The 24,791-nt window shown below is 37.4% G+C and overlaps 1 protein-coding gene across 1 annotated transcript in view; it reads right to left on the bottom strand.

Moving 5' to 3' along the window:
* Nucleotides 1-648: 648 nt before the first annotated feature.
* Nucleotides 649-24,791, bottom strand: part of EMC2 (ER membrane protein complex subunit 2) — a 33,727-nt gene continuing 9,584 nt past the window's right edge. Inside the window, exons 3-11 of the mRNA XM_080909353.1 lie at nt 24,202-24,266; nt 23,775-23,860; nt 22,018-22,075; nt 13,914-13,999; nt 13,726-13,785; nt 10,671-10,752; nt 9,497-9,607; nt 7,192-7,296; nt 649-1,149 (exon numbers count right to left, since the gene is read on the bottom strand). Coding sequence (XP_080765479.1) covers nt 1,063-1,149; nt 7,192-7,296; nt 9,497-9,607; nt 10,671-10,752; nt 13,726-13,785; nt 13,914-13,999; nt 22,018-22,075; nt 23,775-23,860; nt 24,202-24,266 — 740 coding nt within the window. The 3' untranslated portion in view covers nt 649-1,062. The remainder of the gene's footprint in view (nt 1,150-7,191; nt 7,297-9,496; nt 9,608-10,670; nt 10,753-13,725; nt 13,786-13,913; nt 14,000-22,017; nt 22,076-23,774; nt 23,861-24,201; nt 24,267-24,791) is intronic.

Below are 24,791 nucleotides of genomic sequence, written 5' to 3'. Positions count from 1 at the left end.
TACACAATGAAAAATACCTGTAACATGAAAGACTAGATAAAACACCAAAAACAATTTCCTGGTACAACGATATTATTTAAACAGTTAAAAGTAGCTGATAATGAAGATAACTGTGGACGTTTTCCCTAAGCCCTACTCACAGATGGGGAATAAACAGCCCTGTATAGGCAGCTGCCAGGAGCTTAGTGTTTAATCGTTTCTAACCCATGAGACAAGCGAATGCTGCTGAAGGCGGAGTACGGGTTACACAGTACCCAAAGACAAGGACAAGAAACTGTAAGGAGGCGGCTATGCATAAGAACAGTAAGATTTATGTCTAAACGGTTTAGACCCCACCCAAAAAAAAAAAAAAAAAAAACTAGGGAGATTTCTGTGAAAACAGTGTCCTTGACATTTCTACATTTCTACATATATGTAATTCACAGTTAAAAGTTTTACAAAACATGGTATGTAAAGGGTTAATTCTAAGTGTTCAGCCCATTATTACCTTTGAAGCATTTTATGGATAAAAATGTCTACCCTATAGCAAACATTTCACAGTGATATCAATTTTAAAGAAGGATACAATTTAAGCAAAATTTATTATTAGAACAATTTGAAAGAATAAAAACCCAAACAGCCACCTGAAATGTACAACGAAACCCAGCCCGACATTGTAAAACACTCAAAATAACCTGTGTCTGCAAACTAAATATTTTGTGTTTCTCCTCACCAATGAGAACTTAGTTGACAAATGCCACAGCACACGAGTTACAATATGACTAGAGAAACTGAAACTTTCATACATGAGTTTAACAAACCGTGGTTTATTTAGTAAGAGGGGTGACATATGAGGATGGAAATACAATCAGTAGGTCTTAAATCTCTGTCCCATGGACTACCGCCATCTTTCTGCTCACGAGCAGTACAAGGCAGGCTGAGGTTTATTTAAACATTCTTCATAACGACCTCTTCAGGTAAAATCAGAATACAAATAGCACTAGGCAGCTATTAAATTAAGTCACAGGCCAAGAAGTTCAACTGTGCAGTTTTGAAATCTAATGTCAAAGAGTTCCTGAAACCTTAAGACTGAGTGATCTGCAATGTCTCCAACATGTCTTCAACTGCCTTGAGAGAGTATTTGGTTTCCTTCTTACTTCGACCTGCAAACTAATTAAAAAGAAAACAGTTCAATTAGGCTCTGTGTCATTGCACAGTTTAAACATCACACCTCAACTGCACACTGCTGCTGAGAACAGTGTTCATCATCCGTGTGAAAGCACATGTTCTTTACAGAACGAGCAAACTCTGAGTCTTATGGATATTTACGTGAGGGTTTCATCTTCAGCGAAGTGTACAAATATTTCACTACATACTTGGGCAGTTTAAGCTGATTTTAATTAGCATGACAACCTGCAGAAGCTAAGAGGGGATTCTGAGACTACCCCAGACTCCAAACCATTTATGAAGCACTGAACAACTCAGATGAGGCTTAAACACATACAGAGGAATAGGGTGATGTCTACTTGTCTATCCTGTACATGGATGTCTGAAATTTCAAACAAGGTGCAATATACATGAAAGGATCTTAATTAAACATTTAAAAGTAAAAATGTACATCCTTTGACACTGTCTAGAATACGTCACATATTTAAGATTTCAGATTTGTTAGTTAGCTGGACGACACACTTCTTGCCTACTAAGTTCTAATTTACTTTATAAAACTAATTGGGATTAAATTTTATAATGAAAACAAAAAGGAGTATATCAAGTCCTAGGTTTGTGTATACAAAAGCAAATTCATAGCATATTAAACTCAAAACTCATACACTGGGGATCAGTGCTGATTACCCCATGCTGATTTCAAAATGAGCTTTCTAGCTGTGCTGACAATCACCGTCATCTGCATCGGGTCTGATTTAACACAACAGACTTACCCAAATAAGTGAATGTTCCCTGTGAGGGTGGGAGAACTCTATTAATCTGTACTTCTTATTTTCCCATGGTTTAAGTATTGATTAAAATGTGGTATTAGCAACATCTCGTATTCCTAGTTAACACATTTTCCAGCAACTGTCTATGACAGTAAGTACTTAACACTGGATTAGCCATGCGTTTCTTTTCTTTTGTAATGAACTGAATGTCAGTCGGGATGGAGCACAAATCACAGGAGCACGGGCCTCAGGACGGGTAACCACCTCTGGCCTGCCTATACCGCCCAGTGAACCCACAGCATTAGGTCTGCGGCTCAGAGTCTCTGTGACAGAGGAGACAATACAGGAGCATCCTAGACACAGTGAGGAAGTGCAAGGTACCAGCCTGTCACAAGGAATCGCAGCCTGGAGGACAGCAATGTTAAAAATGCCAGTGCTGTTCATGAATGACGGTAACAATATCACATTTAAACCTTTTAATTTTCTGCTAGCAATTAAAGATGACAGAAAAGGCACATTTCGCATGCAATTATCCAGTTGATAAATTTGCCTTCGTGGGATTTACCCGAACAGAAAGACTCTTCCTTACCACTGCTTATTCAGTATAAGCAGGAATGGGTCTAGTCAAATAATTTATGGATTAATTTTGAGGAAAAGCTTTGATGGGTTTGAAGCAAGGTTATACAATAGGCTACCACACAGGAATAATTATTCTAATTTAAGCACAAAGTAAAAATAAAAATTTGTGATTAAGATCTAGTTTTAAATATAGGATTTTTAAAAATTATATGAAATATCCTTTTAGAAGTAAAAACATGATTTTTCATAATTAGCCATAAAATACCCACAGAGGCTACTGACAACCACTGCAATTTAGGATAAGCCAATCTTGATCATTCATGTCAGAATACACTGAAAAAGGTGCAAATATAAACCTATCATTTCAAATTCTTCCTGACATGCAATTATCCCTGTCCATTCCGGAATTATATGGCAAATGAACTGATTAAGCCAGGATCTCATTTATTTTCCTCAAATCATAATTTAGTCTTCCATTTTACAAGAGAACAGTAAGAGCCTCACATCTACAGTTACGACACAGCATACGGATCGCTGACAGGGAATTTAACAGTGGAAGGAAGAAGTGCTATCTGGAGAACTGTCAGTAAGCTCACAATAAACTCTTCCTGAGCACTAAATCCATGACTGTTTTAGTCAACATGCTAGGCCAGCTTCCTCATTGGAGCAGGCAGGGGACACATTTTGTTTCATTAAGTGGAAACAAAGAAAATCTGATGATAAAACCTCATTTTATCAAATGTATAAATATTTAGAAAAAACAGTAGTAAAGAACATGTATTTGTTTTATGCTTTACATTAGTTCACACTCCTAAATTTTCAAATGCAGCTTAAATATTTATCTAGCTACAAAAACGTGAGTCAAAGCTATACTTCTGATAGCATTCACAAATTTTGTATTCATCAGTTATACTTGCTTGAACAAACAAATTATGCCCGTATTGTGGATCTTAAAAATATAACAGCAAAACTCACGAGGAAGAACAGTAAGAAACATCATTCTCCAGTGTACTGGACTGTTCGTTACTCAGGACGAGGAAGAAACTGAGCCTGATATGGAGACGTCTACGTGGAGACCTGTGATCCAGCACGGAACTCCACCTCAGGCACACAAGCAACGCTCTCATAGCTCTTGGTACGGAACAGAGAGATTCAAAACACTTAATAAAAAACAAAAGGACTCTAGGAACAAAGTAAGTGAGGGAGGGAGATACGGAACGAAATGGAGAGGGTTGGAGGGAGGGCAGAGGAGGAAGGGAGGTGAGTACTGAAGCAAGAGCTAATGTCACCATTACATTACATGTCGGTCTACAAACAATGGCTTAAAATACCAAAATGATGTCAATTGGTAAAGTGGGTCTCACAGAGTAGGGAAAAAATGTTTGTATAGAAAGGTATGGGCATTTTATAACTGAAAAGATGGTGCAGGAAGACCAAAGAAATCAGATTCTTTAGTTTAATTATCACAGAGTATTATCTATAATGAAGAAACAAATAGGGCCAGATATGTCAATTACTTACAAGAGATTATAACTGAAGGTGTTAGAATTATGACACCTGTCTTTGAGATTTCAGAACAGCAACCCTGAGATATCAGAGTTCCTGAGTTGACAAAAGATGTCACTTAACCAGTGTGCCACCTAAGAAGAGTGATCTTTCTGCACTTTAAATTCCACATATGAAAACAGGAGATACAGGTCAATGGCATGTAATTTATCAATGCTATATATGCGGTCTATGTCATGGTCAAATTTAGAACCCAGAAAATATAGATCTACCATTTGTGATAAAAAATAAAAACACTACATATCAATATAACTAAAAACTTATCCTACTTCACTTTATGATTAAGTTTTTTCAAATGAGTAGAAATCTTAAATAGGAAACAAAAAAAAAGTGTCACTCTTGACTTATAGCCTCCACATATTTCTCATACAAAATATACAAACTAAAAATCATAAAGGAAATGACTAATAAATTTACCACATTTAACTTCATAAGATCTAAAACTTATTTCAAAGAAAAAATAGACACTTAGAAATATTTGCCATATATACAGTCAAAATGTGAATCAAAAATTAAGTTATATGAACAGATAGACAGGGTTATGAAAGAAGATATCTAAGTAGACAAAAAACATATGAAAATATTCTACTTCACTGCACACTAGGGAAATACAATATAACAACATGAAGTAACATTAGGCCCGCACTAGAACATCTGTTCGTAAAAAAACAATTCTTAAAAATACAAAAGGAAACAAATACTGATTAGAGAACTGTCCTCCCTAATAAATACACACATATTCTAAATCAGTGTTACCAAGTGTATTATACATACTCCAGACTACGCATGTGCTGAGACCAAAAAAAATGTGTACAGAAATTAAGTGCAGAATCCTTCCTAATAGCCTTAAGCAGGAAACAGGCTGCATGCTAGCAGTCACTGAACAAGAGACTCTGAACCAGAACTAACTGCAGACATGTGTAAGAGTGACCCAAACCGAGCAGTGAGTCAAACAGAAAAGGCAAAGCAAATACTATGGTTCCGTAACCTAGGAGGAGTCAGCAAGGCCTCCTGAACAGGACAGAGGAATGCTCAGCGGGGGCCCTAACACCAACACTGAGACCTGACACTAGCCTAATACGCGCACTCTGGGTTGTTTATTAAAATGCCTGTTCATAACTGAGGTTCCTGTTTCCACGTATGGAGCAATTTAATAATAGCTGATTTTAAAAAAGATAAATTTCTCAGTAGTTTGTTTCTAATAAAAACCTAAACATACTCATATACTGTACATGACATTAGCTTATGTTATTATATTGGTTCTATCTTTAACACACACACACACACACACAACTACAGATACAGACCATGCCAAACTGCATTTGAAGAAACGCAGAGTAGTTATTTATAAGCATTTTGAGTTGTAATATGCTAACAGAACTAAGATTTTTCTATAATATATAATATACATAAATAAAGGTTATTTTCATGATATAATTAGGGGGCACAGCATTTTTAATGGCCCCAATTTTCTCCAACCAGGGAATGCTAAAACAACACGAAAACCAAATGAACAGAAGAGAACACCAGCCCTCTAATGACATCTTTCAGAAACTCATTCCTAAGCACTTTCCTAAACATCCCGTGTGATCATGTGATCAGGACTGCAGCGGACTCCTGGCTGCAGTCTGGAGCAGAGGAGGGTAGGCGGCTCCATACATTAAATCAACGCTGAAAATTACCAACGGACATTAACCCCCCAAAGAGGAAGATCTGAAGTGATGACTCTACAAATGGCCAAAAACAAACAAACAAAAACCTTGCAAAGTATCTTCCCAGCCTTCAAACCATAGGTACATCTGAAAACTGTATATAAACGGAATTAAGCAAATTGAACTACATAGAAGACCTCAAACTAGCAGCCAATACTTCTGTCTCTTGAAGACAATACAAACACCCCAAACCAAAGTGCATAGGGCAGAAACGTGGAACAGGAGGAAGAAATGGTCCAAGCTAAGGAGGAGCTTAAGGCACAGGAAATGCAGCAGTGGACACCACAGGCTCAGAGCCACACCAGAGGCTGAAGACCAGCATCAGAAATTCCAAGGCAGGCCTAACTGGGACAAAGGGCACTGAGGGGAAGCGGTTAGAAAGGAGTTCTCAGCTACAAGAAGAGGAGGACACAGTACGGCCAGGAAAGCTCCCTTACCACATCCCCAAGGCCATCCACAGTTTCCAACAGTCCAGAACCTCACTCAGTGTGCAAAAGAAGAAAACACCATAGCATCGGATTATGTTAAAATGGTAGAGCCACAGGCAAAAGGAGAAAGAAAAAGAGTAAGAGGCAAGAAAGGAGAAGGAATGCATTTTTTTTTTTTTAATAACTGGAGTCTTGAAAGAAGAAACTGTATTCCTAAAATTATATTCTCTATAGGACTAAATCCTAGAAACAACTGTTCCATGTGTTTAGAAATGATGATCCTAAAACAAACAAAATATGTTACATATTGACTTAAAGATAAAGTTCCTTTGGACACCAAGCAAATGTCTAAATCACTTGTGAAAATCTGGGCAGCATTAGGTTTCTGTACAACATTCTGAAAAACCATTGGGAAGATATGATTAAAATACATAAGTAAATTTTAGCCAAGCAATGTGCCAAAGGGTTCTAGAAATATTAATGCTGTCAAAAATATACAAGCAGGTATTTTTCTCATGAACAAATTTCCCATGAAAAACGTCCCCTGAAAAAACAATTCTCCTAGAAAGGAACTCCAGAACACTAGCAAACAGAGAGGTTCGAGAGGGTAATGGAAGCTCTGTGGCGCAAACACAGAGCAGGCTTCAGGACAAGGTCGGCCTAGTGAGCTATGAGGCCTTTCTCTTTATTTCCTGAGGTAAATCTGATCAAAATGCACCCTCAGTTACAATGTTCTTCTAAGCTGCATCTTCTAGTTTAATGTCTGGGTTTTATAATTCTTTCCTATGTAACAAATGAGATTTATAAGTTCAAGATTAATTATATCATAAAACTATTAGATGGCTTTGTGAAGAAAGGTCATAAAAGAAACATTTGTTAAAGCCCAAGGCATTAGAAAAAATGCCCAATAATATTTAGCTTTGTACTTTACAAAGACCAAATTGACAAAGAAACACGTCCAGTAATATACATAGCAAACTTGCCAATACTAACCTGATAAGCCCTGTTTATTTGGTTAGCAGCCCAACTGGCATATTTGATGTTGTCTTTCTTCATTTTCGCACTTGCTTTTGGATTAGAAGCAATATGACTTGCAGACTAAAACAGCAAAAGAGAAACATCAAAAGTAAAGCTATTTTCTGGTTAAGATAATCAAAACATGAGTCACAGCTGTAGGGAGGTGGTAAGTTTTAACACTAAAGCAAAACAATTTTAAATAAAAATGCTAAATGAAGTCAATACTCTAAACTTAAAATATAAGTTAAAATGCACCATAGTCCAAAATACCAAGTCAAAGAATAGTTTTTAAAGTGTATCTAAAATTACTTCTGTATCAATATCAGCTCTGAAAGCTAAAATCACTATTACTACAGAAAGTCCTTCATACACAAGAAAGCATTTTACTTAGGTTATTGTTATTTCGTGCTACTGAAGAATAGCAAATCTCTGATATTATAAACTATTAACAGAGAGATCTCAAAAACATTTTAGCACAAATTCCAATATTAACAGGTGAAAAAATATTCGGGCTGATAAAAATGATCTAACTTGAACAAAACAAGTTAATGTAGATCTCCGAAATAAAGAGGACATTTCTCTCTACCTGACTTGTCTTTACACTATCCCAAGAGGTTTCCAATTATATTCTAAAAACCAGACAGTCACAAAAATTTCATCTGCCTTTAAAAACAATGTAGTTTAATGAGAAATCCTCAGTCCAAGATCTATTGAACAACCTATAAACCTCCAAAATAAGGGGCTGATTTTGAAATATATGCTTATATTTCTGAAGAGAAGGAAGGTTGGTATTGGTTGTATTCCTAAACATACCTTTTCCTTGCAAGGGTCTGTCTAGGAGACAGAAAAGGCTACGTTTTTCTTTTCTGCCTGGTCTCCTTCAGTCTTTCTGCTCTCTCCTCTCCACTCAGTGGGTTATCTGTATTCGTACATTTCTGTTAGTCTTTGAGATACTATCCCATTTTTGGTATGAACTTAGGTAAATACAGTGGCTGTAAAACTAGTGAACTTCTGGGACTCCAGCTAAGCACAGCAGTACCATGCTCAGCCTTGAGGAAGTGCCTTATGTTTGTATCTCGGATGCACTATCTGTGAATTTCAAGTAGCAACTGGAGAATTTACTTAAGTGGCTGATGTGAGTAACTACTGATTTGAAATGAGAACTAGGACTCAGAGCAATACGCAGCACAGCAGGTGCTCTGTAGAGGGAGAGTTGTCAGTAATCACTGTCATGGAGTTTGTAAGATGGTTGTTTCACTTATTAGATACTGCTAACAATGGTACATCTCCAAGCCACTGGAACTGTTTCTGGTAGAATCAAAGAAAACTTCCTTCACAATTTTTGGAGGCATGTTTTAATCTTACTTCTTTCTTAATTTTCTCATTTGTTTCTTCCTATTGCTGCACTTTCAAACAATTCTCTGTCGATAGCGTAAACAAGAAGACACCCATCAGTCCATAAAAAAAAAGACAGTGAAATACTGTCAACCCTAATTAGACTCAGGAGATTTGTAAAGAGCATATGAATGAGAGAGGAAGGCGGGGGCAGCAGGACACAGCAAAAGGTAGACGTAGAAAGTGAATTTTATCAGATCATTATGTCCATGTTTGAAATTCTCAAGTGATATCAAATGAAATAAAATACTCGAAAGTAAGCAAGAAGAAAAGGTAAACCACAATTTCAAAGAACTAGGGACCCACTGAAGTTTATTTCCCTAGGCTTTCTGATTGCAAACAGGTGCTCGTTTTAGAAATATTCTAAAGCTCTGCAAATTGTCCTGCTTCTGATAGCTTTGGTTAATTGATTTTTCTAACCTCTTTGTGAGGCATGCATAACTGACAACTATTTAATCTCACAAATAATTTCCAAGCTGCTTTCCTACAGGTTTAGAAGTGTTTAAAATTTGATATACTAGAGATTTTATTTTTTAATACTTTTTATTGACATAGCTTAAAATACCTTTTATATTTATTCCTAATTTGGAAAGAAGTACAATAAAAACGGGCACAAACCCCAAGAATATTAAAACAAATGGACAGTATTCATTATGCTTTATTATTTAATACTGTTTAATTCTGATATGTCAAATGTTTCTCAATCGAAATGCCAAACAGCAAGAATGTACTGAAAATCACAATTACAGCATTTTTTACCTTCTTGTCATAATTAACTATGCTCATCAGTATATACAAAGGCAAGCAGGGAGAGATTGGAAGAACAGTTAAATGCATTTTAAATGACAGACTCTGTAAAGTGACACTGAACACACACGCAACTCACCATGTAAAGCCCAAACAGAGCTCTCATGTTTCTGTTGTTCAGTTTCAGGGCCTGTGCAAAATACTTTCTTGAAAGCTCGAGGTTTTCAAGTCCACCTTGGGTGTATTTGACCTGTTAAAAGTTGCAGATCGCTGAAACCTGTTTATTTTACTACGTTGAAATGAGCGTGTTCATCATACATAGGCATTATGTAATGAGAACGGAAAGTCTCTAAACAAATGCAACATGCTACAAGAATTCACACGGAGGTAGTTAACCTGAAATGTACAACACAGCCTCGCTCTTGCTCAACTATTCGCTCCTATGAGCACTAAGATCTCTGAGTAGCTGCTATAACCAAAATGTTGTCACACTAAAAAGCAGAACACAACACAATCTTCGTATCAATAGCCTTGTTGTTACACAATACTGTACTTTCTATTACATGTACTACAGATCTAAACCTTGAAAGACACTCCCTAGTTTACATGTGTACTTTAAAAAAGGGAGCAATAGGGTTTTTTATATTCTTTTATATCGACATATTTATAACCTTATGGCATTCAGTTATACTGTGATTCTTAATAGTGTGCAAATTAAACACATATTTCCAACAAGTCATTATTGTTTCCTAGAATTATATATTTAAAAACCATCATCTTTATAGATGTCTCATAAACAATTAAATATTGACAATTATACGCAATTGATTAAAAATTAGGAACGAGACACGAAACCCACAAATACTGTAATAAATTTCAAAAAATTTCAATTTATCTAAACTTTTAATTGAAAGGTACTTCATTTCAGTCGTTACACGTTTTAGCTCGTACCCCCCCAGCACTCACTAAATCACTCGTCTGCTGGGACGTACGAGAGACAAAGGCAGCGTTGGACTCAGCAGTGCCAATGCTCCCACACTCACCTCTGCGTACTGCTCTCCCACACTCACCTCTGCGTACTGCTCTCCCACACTCACCTCTGCGTACTGCTCTCCCACACTCACCTCTGCGTACTGCTCTCCCACACTCACCTCTGCGTACTGCTCTCCCACACTCACCTCTGCGTACTGCTCTCCCACACTCACCTCTGCGTACTGCTCTCCCACACTCACCTCTGCGTACTGCTCTCCCACACTCACCTCTGCGTACTGCTCTCCCACACTCACCTCTGCGTACTGCTCTCCCACACTCACCTCTGCGTACTGCTGACAGTACAGGTGGTTATGCGGATTTGTCATCATCAGCTCCTCTAAGCAAAAGGCTGCCTTGGCATAGCTGCAAAATATTAACGTGATATATTTATTTTACATCATGTTTTCATAAACATGCCTTAAAATCGATTTAAAACCTTAGTACATTCGATATTTTCTTTCTAAAACTAAACAGATTTAAAGCATTTGTTGATTCAAAAGATTAATACCATCAAAACTTTTGTTGAAATAAACAAATCTATGTCTAAATACCAAAGTAATCTGTGAATACTCAATGGATATTGCTTTGCTAAAAGTGTGTTACCACCAAGGCACCTACACATACATTAGTCACACAGGCTTCCACCCTGAGAGTCCCACGTCTATAAATCCACTGGTCACTCAATATTAATGTAAACAGAGCAGCAGAGAGAAGTACCGTATCCAGTGAAATAGTGTCTAACTGCTACACAGCTCTCATCAATATGTCCCATTGTAAAGACTTCTCATTAAGCTTATATTCAAATATCAAATCAACATAAACTAAGTGTTTCTTAAGCTAATAATAGATGAAGTTAGTCTGGTGTGCCCTCCTCTCTTAATAAATCAAGTGGTGCTGAGAACATATGGAGATCTGCCAGAAGGATTTTGGTAAATTAGCTTTTTAAACAAGTGATTATAATTCACATTAATATATTTTCTATGCTTAGATCTATGTACCCACCCTCATTATTCACAGAAAATCCTAAAGAACACTTAGACATTGCAAGATTTATTCTGAGTGAAGTGGTGACCCTCCTCAACAGAACAAAGCTAAAAAAGGTCATTTTTAGTATTTGTTATCAATATGTGACTATGAACCCTTGGTATCTTTTCTGAAACACAGAGTATAAATCCACACCTACGGACAGAATAGTATACAATTCTATAAAGTACTCATTATGCGTCCTGCACTACTCAAATATTTTTAAGTGTATTAACCCATTTTATCTTACCAAGACCCTACAAGTAGAAAATTAATTTGTTAATTCCTGAGAAGAGAACAGAGGCACAGAGAAGTCAACTGTGACCCAGGCTGTCCCACTGCAGAGAAATGCTACATAGCCACTTCCTGTCTTGCCTTCATAGCTCCACACACAACAAAATCTACATTGATACAGTAACAAAATTGTCAGTAGGTACAACAAAAAACCCACAAAGACATCACGGAACCAAATGCATCCTGGAAACTCTCTAAAATCATAGTTCAGATTTCTGGAGGATCTTACATACAGATCCCCATCCAACACCTGCAGCTTTCTAGTTCTTATTTTTATACCTAAAACTTAGCACTTGTTCTTGAAAAGGTTTGCATTCAATAAGTAACTGAATGAATGAATACATGAATACATACAAATCTAACACAAACACATGAATGACACACTTAATATCTACTCATCTAAAAGAGGAGGAGAAAACAGTCTTTATCTTAAACATTCAATAGTCTTCCTTTGCCTACAATACCAGCAAAAATTCAAATTAAGATGAAATGTCATTAGAGATTGAAATGGGTTTAACTGCATGCTGGTTTTGATGAAGCGTTTAACAAGGTAAGGAGGGAATACCAAAGTACATGGGTGGAATTCAGAGCAAATTTTGCCACATCTTTGTTTTATTGGAGTTTCTAAGTTTTCTGTATTATGTATTTCTTTTCATTGAATAAAAAGGTTTCCTTGGTTACTCAAAATTTAAAATGCTTTTAGTCACAGAAATCTTTGAAATGTACAAAGAAATTTTAAGTGATTGCCCTGAGTTTCTTAAAAAATAAATCCAATGTTAGTATTGTAATACATGCTGAAAATCCAGTTTTCTATTGATTTATATGTAGTCTGTCATGCCTGAGAGAAACCTGAACATATATAAGTGTGTGTGTATGTATGTATATATGTGTGTATGTATATATATGTGTGCATGTATACATACATGTGTGTATATGTACATATATGTGTGTAGGTATGTATATGTGTGTATATGTGTGTGTATGTATATATGTGTGTGTATGTATGTATATGTGTGTGTGTGTGTGTGTGTGTATTCTTTAATATAATTCAGTAAACAGATCCCTTACTGTAGGAAGGGATTCTGGCAGAATCTGAGAGAAAGGAAGAATGGCTCTCAAATGTAAAATGTATTTCACCGTATATCAGTTATGGCTTTTATTCTAGATACCATTTCCACTAAAATCATGAATGTGATCTCCGCAGTCTTTTTGTCTGGACTTGGCACGTATAGATTTTTGCAAAGGCAACATACAAATGTCATCGTTCTGTTTTATTTCTGGCGTCACCTGTGTGTAGTATGAAACCCAAGGTAACTATTAACACAAATAAGGAAGTGCATGGGAATCCAATTCTATCCTTTCCCAGTGAAGGAAAGACAATGTGCTATAGACCAGGCTGGGAGCTGAGAGGGAAGAAGGAAGCTGTCACACCCTATGGAACTGATTTCTGCAAACCTCCACTAGGGCTCTGCGCGAATCCTTTCACACTGGGATCTCCTCTTGTCACTACAGCAGTAAGAAAGCTAACAGAACATTAAATGTCCAATAACCAAGTTCCTACAACAGTCAACATTCCTGATTACGCTTCGTTTCTAACCCAGGCAACAGAAGGCGTCTACTCTGGAAGAGCTGATCTCCTGTACGGAGGCTAATAAATGTGCACAATTGACCGAATCTTTAAACAGCAGGGAGCAGAATACTCTTTGTGTACGAGAACAATTTAAACTCCAAAATTCACAATTTTGATTCCCCCGAAGTAATACCTTAGGAAAAGGCCTTTCAGATTCCAAAGGATCCCATTTCTATTTGAACAAAAACGTTATTTCCTAAACAAAAATAATTTACTTAAAAGATACTCATATTTTAACTAGCAATTTTGATTTATTTTTATTTATTTGCTCATTTAATTAGTTCTTCATCTAAAATGACACTTGATTGACTTCCTTCCAATCTTCTGGAAATTAGTCTACTGAACTTTACAATTTCATTCTTAAAATTCGGTGTTTTTTAACAACTTACTCATGTTCATTGATATAAAGTTCTGCAAGTTCATGCCAGGCTTCTTGGTCTCCAACAAACCTGACAGGAGGAAAAAGTATGTGTAAATGTTAGATAAATGGACACTAGAAAATCAAATGCAAATTCCATTTTAATTAAAAAAAGATTTCTCAGAATAACGAGACACAATCCTCTTGTAAAACACTCACTGTTCCAGATACTCATTCAGTTCTCGAATGGCCTCCACATTTTTCCCCTGGGCTTTTCGAATGGCAATCTTACGCTTTCTGGCAGCCTGTGGGTTGACATTAATAAAGGATTAGGTTCTCACAATTTTTTGTAAAGAAAGTAATTTGACTGTGCAAATGATTATCTCAATGCCAATGAAATTCCGTTGTAGAAGAACTGCTTGAGTGAGAGTTTATAAACATACCCCCGACATCCCACTGGGGAATTCAGACACTCCTCCAACAATCACACATGCTTTACTTCTGATGCATGCAAAAACGTATGCATCATTTCATCCAAATAAATAACCCTCCAAAGTCGTAATTACAAGCCAGCAGGGAATCTTAATCTCTATCCACCCTAATGTTCTTTACTCTGCCCCATTCGCAGGATCAGTATCTTAAGAGGCAGTGGAGATTAGGGGAAAAGGAAAATCACACAATTGACACTTGAATGTCATTATACATATCTGGCCTCTGACAACTTTTTCACAATTTTAAGAGAAAAACAAATTGCTTATGAACCTTTAAAAAATAAAATAGGTGTTAATAAAAATACGTAGAATTGTTTAAAACTTACACTTTCAATTATAAAAATGATAAATATAGAAAATAACATTATTAATTTATGCATTCTTCGGATAACTATTAGATAACTGTTGTTTATCAGGTACTATGCCAGATAATGAAATAATAAAGATAAAAAAGTAAATGAATGATTTCTTCTAGGAGCTATCTCATGAGGAATATGCACTTAGTACAATTTTAAAGCAGTAAGAGCAATGAGAGATGCATCTAGGGTGTCACAGCAGAAGACATCCCAATAAGCGATGGCACTGTGGGAGGAGCGAAAGGAAAAGCAGCGGTGAGGATGCAGATGAAGATAAAGATGCCCACACTGAAGAGCAAAGGCAAACGCAGGCAGCCTCGGCTCAGGAGCTCGGGGGGGGGGGGGGGGGGGGGGGGGCACACTGCCCCACAGCACAGACTAATCAGCACAAGTCGAGGATGCATCCAGCACCTTGTGACTCTTGTTCAAGACCACAGTGAGCTGCCAGGACCTGACAGCTCTGTGTGTAAAGAATTACACGTGCACCAGCTCTAACTCTGTGGAATTCAAATAAAGGATATACGAAATAAAATATGACTTGGGCAACTGACCTTATGTCATGGACATGATTTATTGCTTTATGGGGTACACTGTCTACAAGATACAGACAGGAAAGGAAAAATGGATGAACGTGTCTTTAAACTAAAAGAGTTACACACAGTGGGATGGAAGCTCATTGCTTTGGTCCTGAACAAAGGTGAAAAATGAGAAAAGAGTCACTATCAAGCCTAAGAAATAGAGCGAAGCCAATGATACTTTAGTAATGACGTATTTAAAAACTGAATCCTGATTATTCAGCGAACGCTCAAAGCCAATCACACAAAGCCACACACTAGGTACATTCAATTATTTAGGTTTTTTTTTTTTCCCTCAGTGGGGGACTAGGAAGATTTGCTTTATTGCATAAAACAAAAGCATCAAAATAAATATAAAATTTAGAAAATCTCAAAAACTTCACGTTAAAGCTTTGAAAGTGAGTCAAGTCCTAAGGCCACTAGGACCAGAAGGGGGATAAAATCTGGAGTGCAAAAAAGTAAATAAATAAATGAATGAATAAAAAAATGATATTATGAGAGTATTACACAGTAGGAACCTTATCTCAACTACTACAAAGGAGGCATAACCAAATTCATTCACTCTCGTTTCCGCCCTCTATCCACCCCCAACCCAATCTCTCATTTACTTACTTACTTACTGAGACAAGAGTGCTCAGGTTAGCACTGAATTCATCCTCCTGTCTCAGTCTAAGTCCTAGCATCACAGGAATATTACCTACCCTGGATACGACACGGATTTCTTTGAGGAGATAAAATGACTTTAAGTTAAATAATCCAGCACTATTTGAAAGTTAAATTTGAATTAAAATTCAGCTATTTTTCCATATGCAGTACGATAGAGCAATGAGTCTAGGTTCTAAGTTTAAATGTCACGTTGATTCTCCCCTGTAACTTATCACCTTTCCTCCCTGCCCCGAGTCTGGCTCCCTCCACGATCGTCCGCCTGCCAACAGAGGCACTGCTCGGAGTGTGAGCACATAAGGAGTAACTGCGCAGGCCCCACTGTGAGTGACAGCCACGCTGTACCACAGCTTCCCGTGAGACTCAGAACTCCACAGTCTTTCTTCGCTCCCTTAGACCTTGATCCAACACAGGACAGGGATAAAGTAAGCACAATCCTAATGTGCAAATACAGGGAAAACTTGTTGAAAATATAGAAATCAAAAAAAAACTACAAATTACATGGCGAAAGAACAAGTAGGAACAGCAAATGATACAGCTGGAATTATGGTGAAGATGTTCTGTGCAGAGGCTCAGGTGAGGTGTCCTGAAAACGCCTCGGGATGCTGCAACTGGTTTTCTCAGTTATCTGACAAGAAGAACGTCTCCACCGTGAACAACACTGATGTCTCTCACCAAGTGCACAGTAGTTTGTAAAGCTACAGTGATCCCAGAAAAACTTTATTTTATACTTCTAATTATTTGTTTGCTGGGATTATAATTGGAAAACAAACATATACACTATTCATGCGCACACACACACAGACACACACACACACACACATCTTCATTTCTGGTCAAAATTGATTGAAAATACAAAAATACAATACAAGATTTATTTTCCTGACTGAAAACAGCCAAAGAACTGGACTAAATGTATCAAACAAATATTTAAGAATTTTTAATGTGCAGAACGATACCAGGTAATAAAGACCTGACTCCTGTCCTGGCTAAGTGTCGGGAGTTTTCAGCCTGTTGGGAATAGAGAAAGAGTGTGAGACCAGGGGATGCATGAGCTAAGGGAAGAAGTGCTTCCCAGGAAGATCGGAGTCAAGTGCATGAGACTCAGAACTGCAGAGAGACTCGGAAGGAGGGTGTGCAGCAGTGAGCTGTGCATCTGACAGAAACCACAGGGTTACAGTAATAATGATCAGAAGACACATAAATGCTCAGCACCAAGAGGACTCAGCAAATATTCAAGAAACACCACACTTCACCTCACTCTCCTCAATTTACCTCCAGCCATCTGTAGGCGCTTAGCACACGTTTGTGTGGAAGACAGTTAAACATTACTCTAAGGTGGTAGGGTAGAAAATATAACATTAATATTCTAAATACATACGCCTTACCTACAACAGAATTAATAAAACCAGAACACATTAAATAAGTAATGTCATCTTTCAATCAACTGTAGCACCTAAATGTTTATCCTCATAAAAAGTAGAATTTCAGGGGCTGAAAAAATGGCTCAGTACTTAAGTGTAATTGTCGCTTTTCAAGAAGACTTGAGTTCAGTTCCCAGCACCCATATCTGTCACTCCAGCTACAGTGATCTGATGCATCTGAACTCTACAGGTACTTAAGTGTATTCTCACACACACACACACACACACACACACACACACACACATACACACACAGACACACACACACAGATACACACACACACATACACTCACACAGACACACACACACAGACACACACACACACACACAGATACACACAGATACACACACACACATACACACACAGACACACACACACACAGATACACACACACATACACTCACACAGACACACACACACAGAGACACACACACATACACACACACACAGATACACACACACATACACACACACAGACACACACACACACAGACACACATACACACACACACACATGCACACACACACACACTCGCACACACACACCTTTAAGAATTTTAGCCTGTTTTAACTCCAATAATGTATCCCTCACCCTAAACCAATATTCCAAATTAACAATCGTGATACATTATTAAATATAATAATAGTTCTGAAGAAGCTATGTACACAGCGGAAATGATTCTACTAGAAATACAACAGACCACAAACAATTCACTCTACTGTTCAAAAATGAATAAACTGGCCAATAATACATCCTGTATCTGATTATGTATTTTCTTTTCAGGAACCGAATAAATAAGGTTCATTACCTGGCTTCAGAGAATTCACTCTTCTAGGCAAAATCTGTTTAGAAAATATAATACACATACTTTTGTATCCTCACTAGGGCATATGGGATATTCTCATACCAGTTTTCAAATAATAAAAAGGGAAGAAAACACTGGAAAGCCAGCATAGGGTAAACAGGATGTGAACAGAAATGTTCCTGCAAGCTGTTTTTGATTCAGAGGACATGGAATCCATGTATATCCCCAAACCTGGAAAGTTGACACAGGAGGACTAAAGGTCCAAGGCTGCCCAGAGCCAAAGGGACCTCCAGTTCAGCCTTTTACTGTGCTTACGAGTTTTATGTCAAGTTGACATAAGCAAGTCAGTCATCAGAAAGGAGCGAGCCTCAATTGACAAAATGCCCCCACTAAATATGATTTTTAAGTAACAAGAATTGCCACAAGGCTATATTCTTAGCTCTTGAATTATTAATGACTTAAGATCTAGGTGTACCATGCTCTGAGAGGGTGCTATACATTTATTTATTTATTTCTAAGAAGGACTGAGGCTGCCACTTTTGGCCTTATATGTTTAATCTTTACACACCAAGAAAACTTTGACTATTTCCATGTTACATTTTATTTTACATGTACTTTATGCTCATTGTAACTAGTAAGATTTCTATGCATACTATCAAACCTTTAAAAAAAATCAAGTACTGACAAAAATATATTCATATAGTTTTATGCAAAAATGCTTTAAAAATCTGTACATTTATCTCTGTTTTTTTTAATAAAGTTATTTTAAAAAAATAGAAAATGCCCCCATAAGATCAGGTTGCAGGGAAGCCTAGAAGAGCACTGATTGTTGGGGAGGTCCCAGACTACTGTGGATGGGGTCACCCCAGGGCTAGTGGTTCTGAGTTCTATGAGAAAGATGGCTGAAGGAGTCATGAGGGTCAAGACAGTGAGTAGCACTCCTTCACGGCCTCTGCACCAGCTCCTGCCTCCATGTTCCCAACTTATGTGAGTCCTATCCTGACTCCTTTCAATGATAGCAGAAATATAGACGTATAAATAAAATAAGCTCTTGCCTCCCCAAGGTGCTTTTGGTCATGGTGTTTCATTACAGCAATGATAAAACACTAAAGAACCTGTCTAACACAAACCACACACACACACACACACACAGAGAGAGAGAGAGAGAGAGAGAGAGAGAGAGAGAGAGAGAGCTTTACATTTTAAGATCATAAGTAAATCTTCATCAACCTAGTTACATATCATTTGAAAGCTTATACATGATTGGGCTAAGCAGTAGCAAGTTTTGTGGAAGACATGACACGTCTTTTAAAAATAAATTGCTTGCAGAGAAATAACCTCTAGAAACAGAAGAAAGGATTACCATATACCCAGTAAAACACAATTTGCCACTCCCCAAACTCTAGATTTTAAAGGCTTGGAGGCAGCAGATCCAATATAAAACTTAAGTACTTGACCAATGATAAACACGTGTGCATACACATGCACAGGTGCACGCAGAGACATTCACGTGTATGCATCTTGTCTGTGCTTTAAAAAAAAAGAAAGAAAGAAAGCTTCCTGAAAGCAAACTAGAGTAAATCAAGGGGTACACCTAAGGGGAGGAGGACATGAGCTCATCAGGGGCATGGATTTTACTTTTCCCTCATGTATCATTTTTTACTATTTATAGTTTTCAATGTGAGTATCCAAAACTTAAAAAATAAATAAATAAAAATTAGGTAATATCCCTTTCACCACTCCTCAAAAGTCTGAAACTTAATTGTAATTATATCCTTCCCTTCCCTACGGAAGGAAGCCTTGTACTTAATAATGTGAAACCTTATGCCATCCACTTGGGGTTTAATATCTTTCCCCAATCCACTCTTTCATTTAAGCGACATTCCTTCTTTACAGCCTCTCAGAGTCAAAACTCATATAGAACTTCACAAAAGAATCAAATTTAATCAATCCATTTCAAGGTTCAAAGATGTCTGTCATGTAATGAAGCCCTGGAGAGGCAGAGACAAGGCAACACTGTATCTAATGTGCCCTCTGTCTGGCACCAAATGCAAACATTCCATGTTTTTGAAGGAACAATGAATGTGTGGGAATGAGGTGAGTCTTTAAAACTAGATTGCAGATCCGTTTCTTCATTGAACACAGAAGCACAAAACAAAAGGGTCAAATAAGTACTACACAATGAGGAACGTTTGCCTTTGAGGTCATGCATCAAATGTGCCTTATAAGATGCAGTGATGCCTTCAACAGCAACTCAACCGTCCAATCCTAAGGTCAAGTCTTCTCATAGATAAGCTCATTTTAAATCCTGAATGGCTTTCTGTCCTCCCCGTCAATGCCTAGTCTACTAATTCCCAAGAGTGAAAGCGCAGAGCTGGGTTTTATTGCCATGTCATGGGAAATACTCAAGAGATATCTGGGAAAGAAAAGAGGAGCTTGGGAAGATATGATAATATTTCGAGAAACCTTAAAGCATTCACCTTGTTCAATATGTCTAACTACTGGGATATTTAATGTCACCTCACCCATACTCTGAAAGAAAAAAAGGTGGACTTCTCCTTTAATCAGCCTTTAAAAACACACAAAAACAAATCCATACAATATCAAAAGCAAGACAAAGATAAAGTCATATGAAATGATAAACCACCAATTCTTTCTTGTATGTGGTCTTAGAGATGAAAATGATGTCTACACAGACATTTATCACTAAGCTATATCCTCAGATTTTACCTTTAAGTGGAGTAATTTATGAAAAATATCCCCACTTGAGGCTGGAAAGATGGCTCAGTGGTTAAGAGCACCGACTACTCTTCCAGCGGTCCTGAGTTCAATTCCCAGCAACCATATGGTGGCTCCCAACCATCTGTAATGGGATCCGATGCCCTCTTCTGCTGTGTCTGAAGACAGCGACAGTGTACTCACATACATGAAATAAATAAATGTTTTGTTGTTGTTGTTGTTTGTTGAGAGCCGTTTGTGCAGCACCCAAACATGGCGCCGGCTTCCCGCCCATGACTCAGCAAACAGAGCCCAAGAGACATAGTGCGCATGTGCCACAGACGTCACAGCCCGCTCTTGGGGCATGCTAATGAGTTACTGGAGGGCGCACCAATCAGGTAGCAACACGAGTCTCCTGGGCATATATAAGCAGTGCATTTTCCTTCCACGTGGGATCCCCTGCTCAGAGTGTTGTACAATAACGGCTATTCACAGAAGAATCCTGTTCCTGCCAGCGGGAAGTGGGGCGCACGACAGTTGTTGTTGTTGTTTAAAGAAGAAGCTACTCCTCTCAAAAAAGAAAACTCCCCACTTAAACTAAAGCAGAGGTACCATATTTGATTCCACAAAACAAATTACTCACCAGTCATACTAGCTTATATATGAAAAGCATAGGAAACTCAGAAACTTGATTTTACTTTTTTTTTAATATATGGCTAAATGGCAGAGGAAGCCAGTATGTTCTTAAAAGAGTTAAGTACTCATACAGTACTTTAGCAACAGAAAATGGTACTTTATGATTTATGCTGTTTTATGTATGTGAGTGTTTTTTCTGCACGCAATGCACGTCTGTGTATCATCTGTATGTCTGGTGTCTGCAGAAGCCAGAAGAAGGCATCAGATCCCCTAGAACTGGAACTACAGCCTGTTGTGAGTCACTACATGGCACTGGGAACTGAACCTAGGTTCTCCGGAAGAGCGGCTGAGAGTCTCTCCAATCCAAAGAGGTACTTTTTAAATAATTTTTTTCTAAGGCAGATGACAAGCTATTCAGACGGTTGAGATTAGAAATTTAAAAATCAAGTTTTGCTCTCTTTGTATTCATCTGCACAAACTAACAGTGTTTACTCTCGCTTTGTTTTTATGAAACAGGTGGGCTTGTCATGATCTCCACTTTTACCCCCACTTCCTAGATTCTGAGAACCATCATGGAGTAATGCAACCTTTCTACTCAAATAACCGCAATAACAATAAACAACGAACAAAAAAAAAAAACAAAAAAACTTACAGTGTTAGTTGGATCTTCTTGCAAAATTCGATCATACAGTTGTATAGCATCATCATATCTATTTAAAAAGAAAGATAGATCAGGAATCATTACCTTAAATGCCTTAATACAGAAAAATATTTAGTAGGGCTCTAACTCACTTACAACTGCTATGCAAGTCTTCCTATTTTCATTTAATGATAAAAGTATATTTGGTCTATATTTAAGAAAACAAAAATCATAAAGTATGTACAGAAAAACCTTCCACAAAAACCATCAATTTCATGTATATGTAATGATTAAAACTAGACACAAAGGCTAAAAGATAGTTATTTGTATGTGTGTGGGGAGTGGTTGTTTTGTTTTCTTAGTTTTGAACCTGTGGCATTAAAGTCATAAACTGCAGCAGAGAAAGCAGAAACGCAATGCATGAGAGAAACTGAAGGTAGAAAGACCTGGGAAATAAAGAGGAAAGATTTCAGAGCAGCAGCACACTTCGGTACTGCGTGCACTGGACTCAGCAGACTGAATATCCATGAGTGCCGTGCGCACACATATTCAAGGCGCAAAACAGATGAGAGTTAGAAACATGGACCAACTCATTTCTGTGTGTCTGATGATCAGGAAAGCCCTAGGATAGGTTCTTTAAAATGCCAATATACATTCAAAACCCCTAACCACCCAGGCACAGGGAGCGCTGGTTGGTATTTCTCACTGTCCATTATAGTAATGACGCTTCCGACCTTCCTACCCATACAGGCAACAAGTGAAAGGCTAATTGTAGTCTCCAGTTTGACCGCCATGGGCACCTCTCTCAAGAACATATATTCAAATTGCTCCTATTCAGTTTGATAGCCATAATACCAAAACCTACTATTTCTTTTCTTTTGTCTTTGTTTTTTGTTTTCTTAGTTTGAAAACAACTCACCATAAAAGACAGAAAACCAACTCACAGTTATCTTTTCCCTTTACATCTAAAATGTTACTGATAGTCTACTTTCTATTTTTTTAATTACATCCTCCATGTTCTGCTGTTGTTCATAACAATAGTATAGGAGGCTCAAAAACTGTTCTTCGTTAGGCTACAGTCAAATATAATAGAATACTTTTACAGATAAGTCGAAGGGTTGCTGTTGTTTTAATAACCTAAACGCTTTCTTCATGTTTTCAGTAGAGAGCCATTTACAGGGCACATTAGTGGCCCAGAGCCTTTAATTGCCTGGTATCTCTAGCTTCAGTCCGAGCCAAAAGCTACAGCTCACCTTACACTGTAGTCACACAAACTCTCAACCCCTCCTGGACTTCTCCATAGATGTGTTTCTAATGCTCCAACTCAGGTCCACATGGGTCCCCACCTGCGCTTCAAGTGAAACACACCAGCTCTTCTCTAGATTTCTAGGCTAAATGTAGTTTTCAAAACAGATTTCTTTTTCTAAGAGTTAAACACCTGTGATCTAAATGATGCTCATGTATTTTGTGTACTTTGAGAGTGTGTGCATGAGTGTGCGTGTGTGTCCCTCTAGGCCAATCAAGTTAACAACATCCTTATTTCAGAGGAATAGCGTTGAGAAGACCTAATATTTGTTTGTCAAGTCAAACTAGAAAATGTGGGAAATGAATTATACTTTATGCCAAATGCTGCTTCCTAGAATGGGTTTGTACTGAGAAGCACTGTGATGTCAAACAGCTCAGAACACAAGCCCTTCTGCTTGTGATGAACTATAGATGTGGCTTCCACATCTGCAGGTGGAATTACATTGTTCACTGCAAACGTTTACCTTTCCATAGCTTCAAATCGCATGCCTGTTAACCGCTTAACTCTGTGACTACCCGGGAACTGTCTTCTTAACTCCTGAAGACAAAACTGAAAACAAAACGGGTTAAACAAAATAACGACTTGAGCAACTGCAATGACATCTCATAAATAATCCACTGAAAAAAATGGTCTAACGAGCTTCTACTGTGTCCCAAAGTATGTAGATGTAGTTTCATTTACTGTTTTGCTGGTATGGGTGTTTTATTCATTTTCTGTGTGCACGATGCTAGAGAGTGAACCCAAAACCTTCTAGAAGCCATGCAAACATCCTACCACTGAGTTACAGCCCTAGCCTTGTACTTAAAGAAGCACTCAGTAAACTCTACTACTTACTAATTTATAACTCATAAAACAAATACAGGGTAAATATAATTAGTTTAAATACTTACCAATGCCAAGTCATCCCGACCATAGTCTAGGGCTGCAATCATCACTTGTTCATATATGATCCAAACTAGATGCATAAGATGGAAAAAAACCTGAATGTAAAAAATGTAGGAATTTCCCAAACAGAAACAATAAATTCTTCTACTGTCAAATATTTCAGAAACATTATTTATTACTGAAAATTATTAATTTTAACATTTTTAGAAATAAATACTTCTAGAATTTATTTTTAATTATTTTTATTTTATTTATTTTTTAAATTATTTTATCTTTGTTTTTATTTATTTTGTTTACATTTATTTTAACATTATTTTTATTTATTAATTATTACTTATTTTATTTATTTTTAAATTATTTTTAGAAATAAAAATTCTTAAGTTTTTCAGGCAAATAGATGGAACTAGAAAATATCATCCTGAGAGAGGTAACTCAGACCCAAAAGGACACACATGATATACAATCAGTAATAAGTGGATATTAGCCAAAAAAAGTACAAAATACCCAGGATATAGTCCACAGAACTCAAAAAGGTTAACAAGCCTAAGGGTCTTGGGAGGGAGAAGAAAGCAATCACAAGAGGAGGAAGGAAATA

This window comes from Micromys minutus (assembly GCF_963924665.1).
Source record: "Micromys minutus genome assembly, chromosome: 33".
NCBI lineage: Eukaryota > Metazoa > Chordata > Mammalia > Rodentia > Muridae > Micromys > Micromys minutus.
Note: the sequence above shows the minus strand (reverse complement) of the source record. Positions and strands in the feature narration are given on the sequence as shown.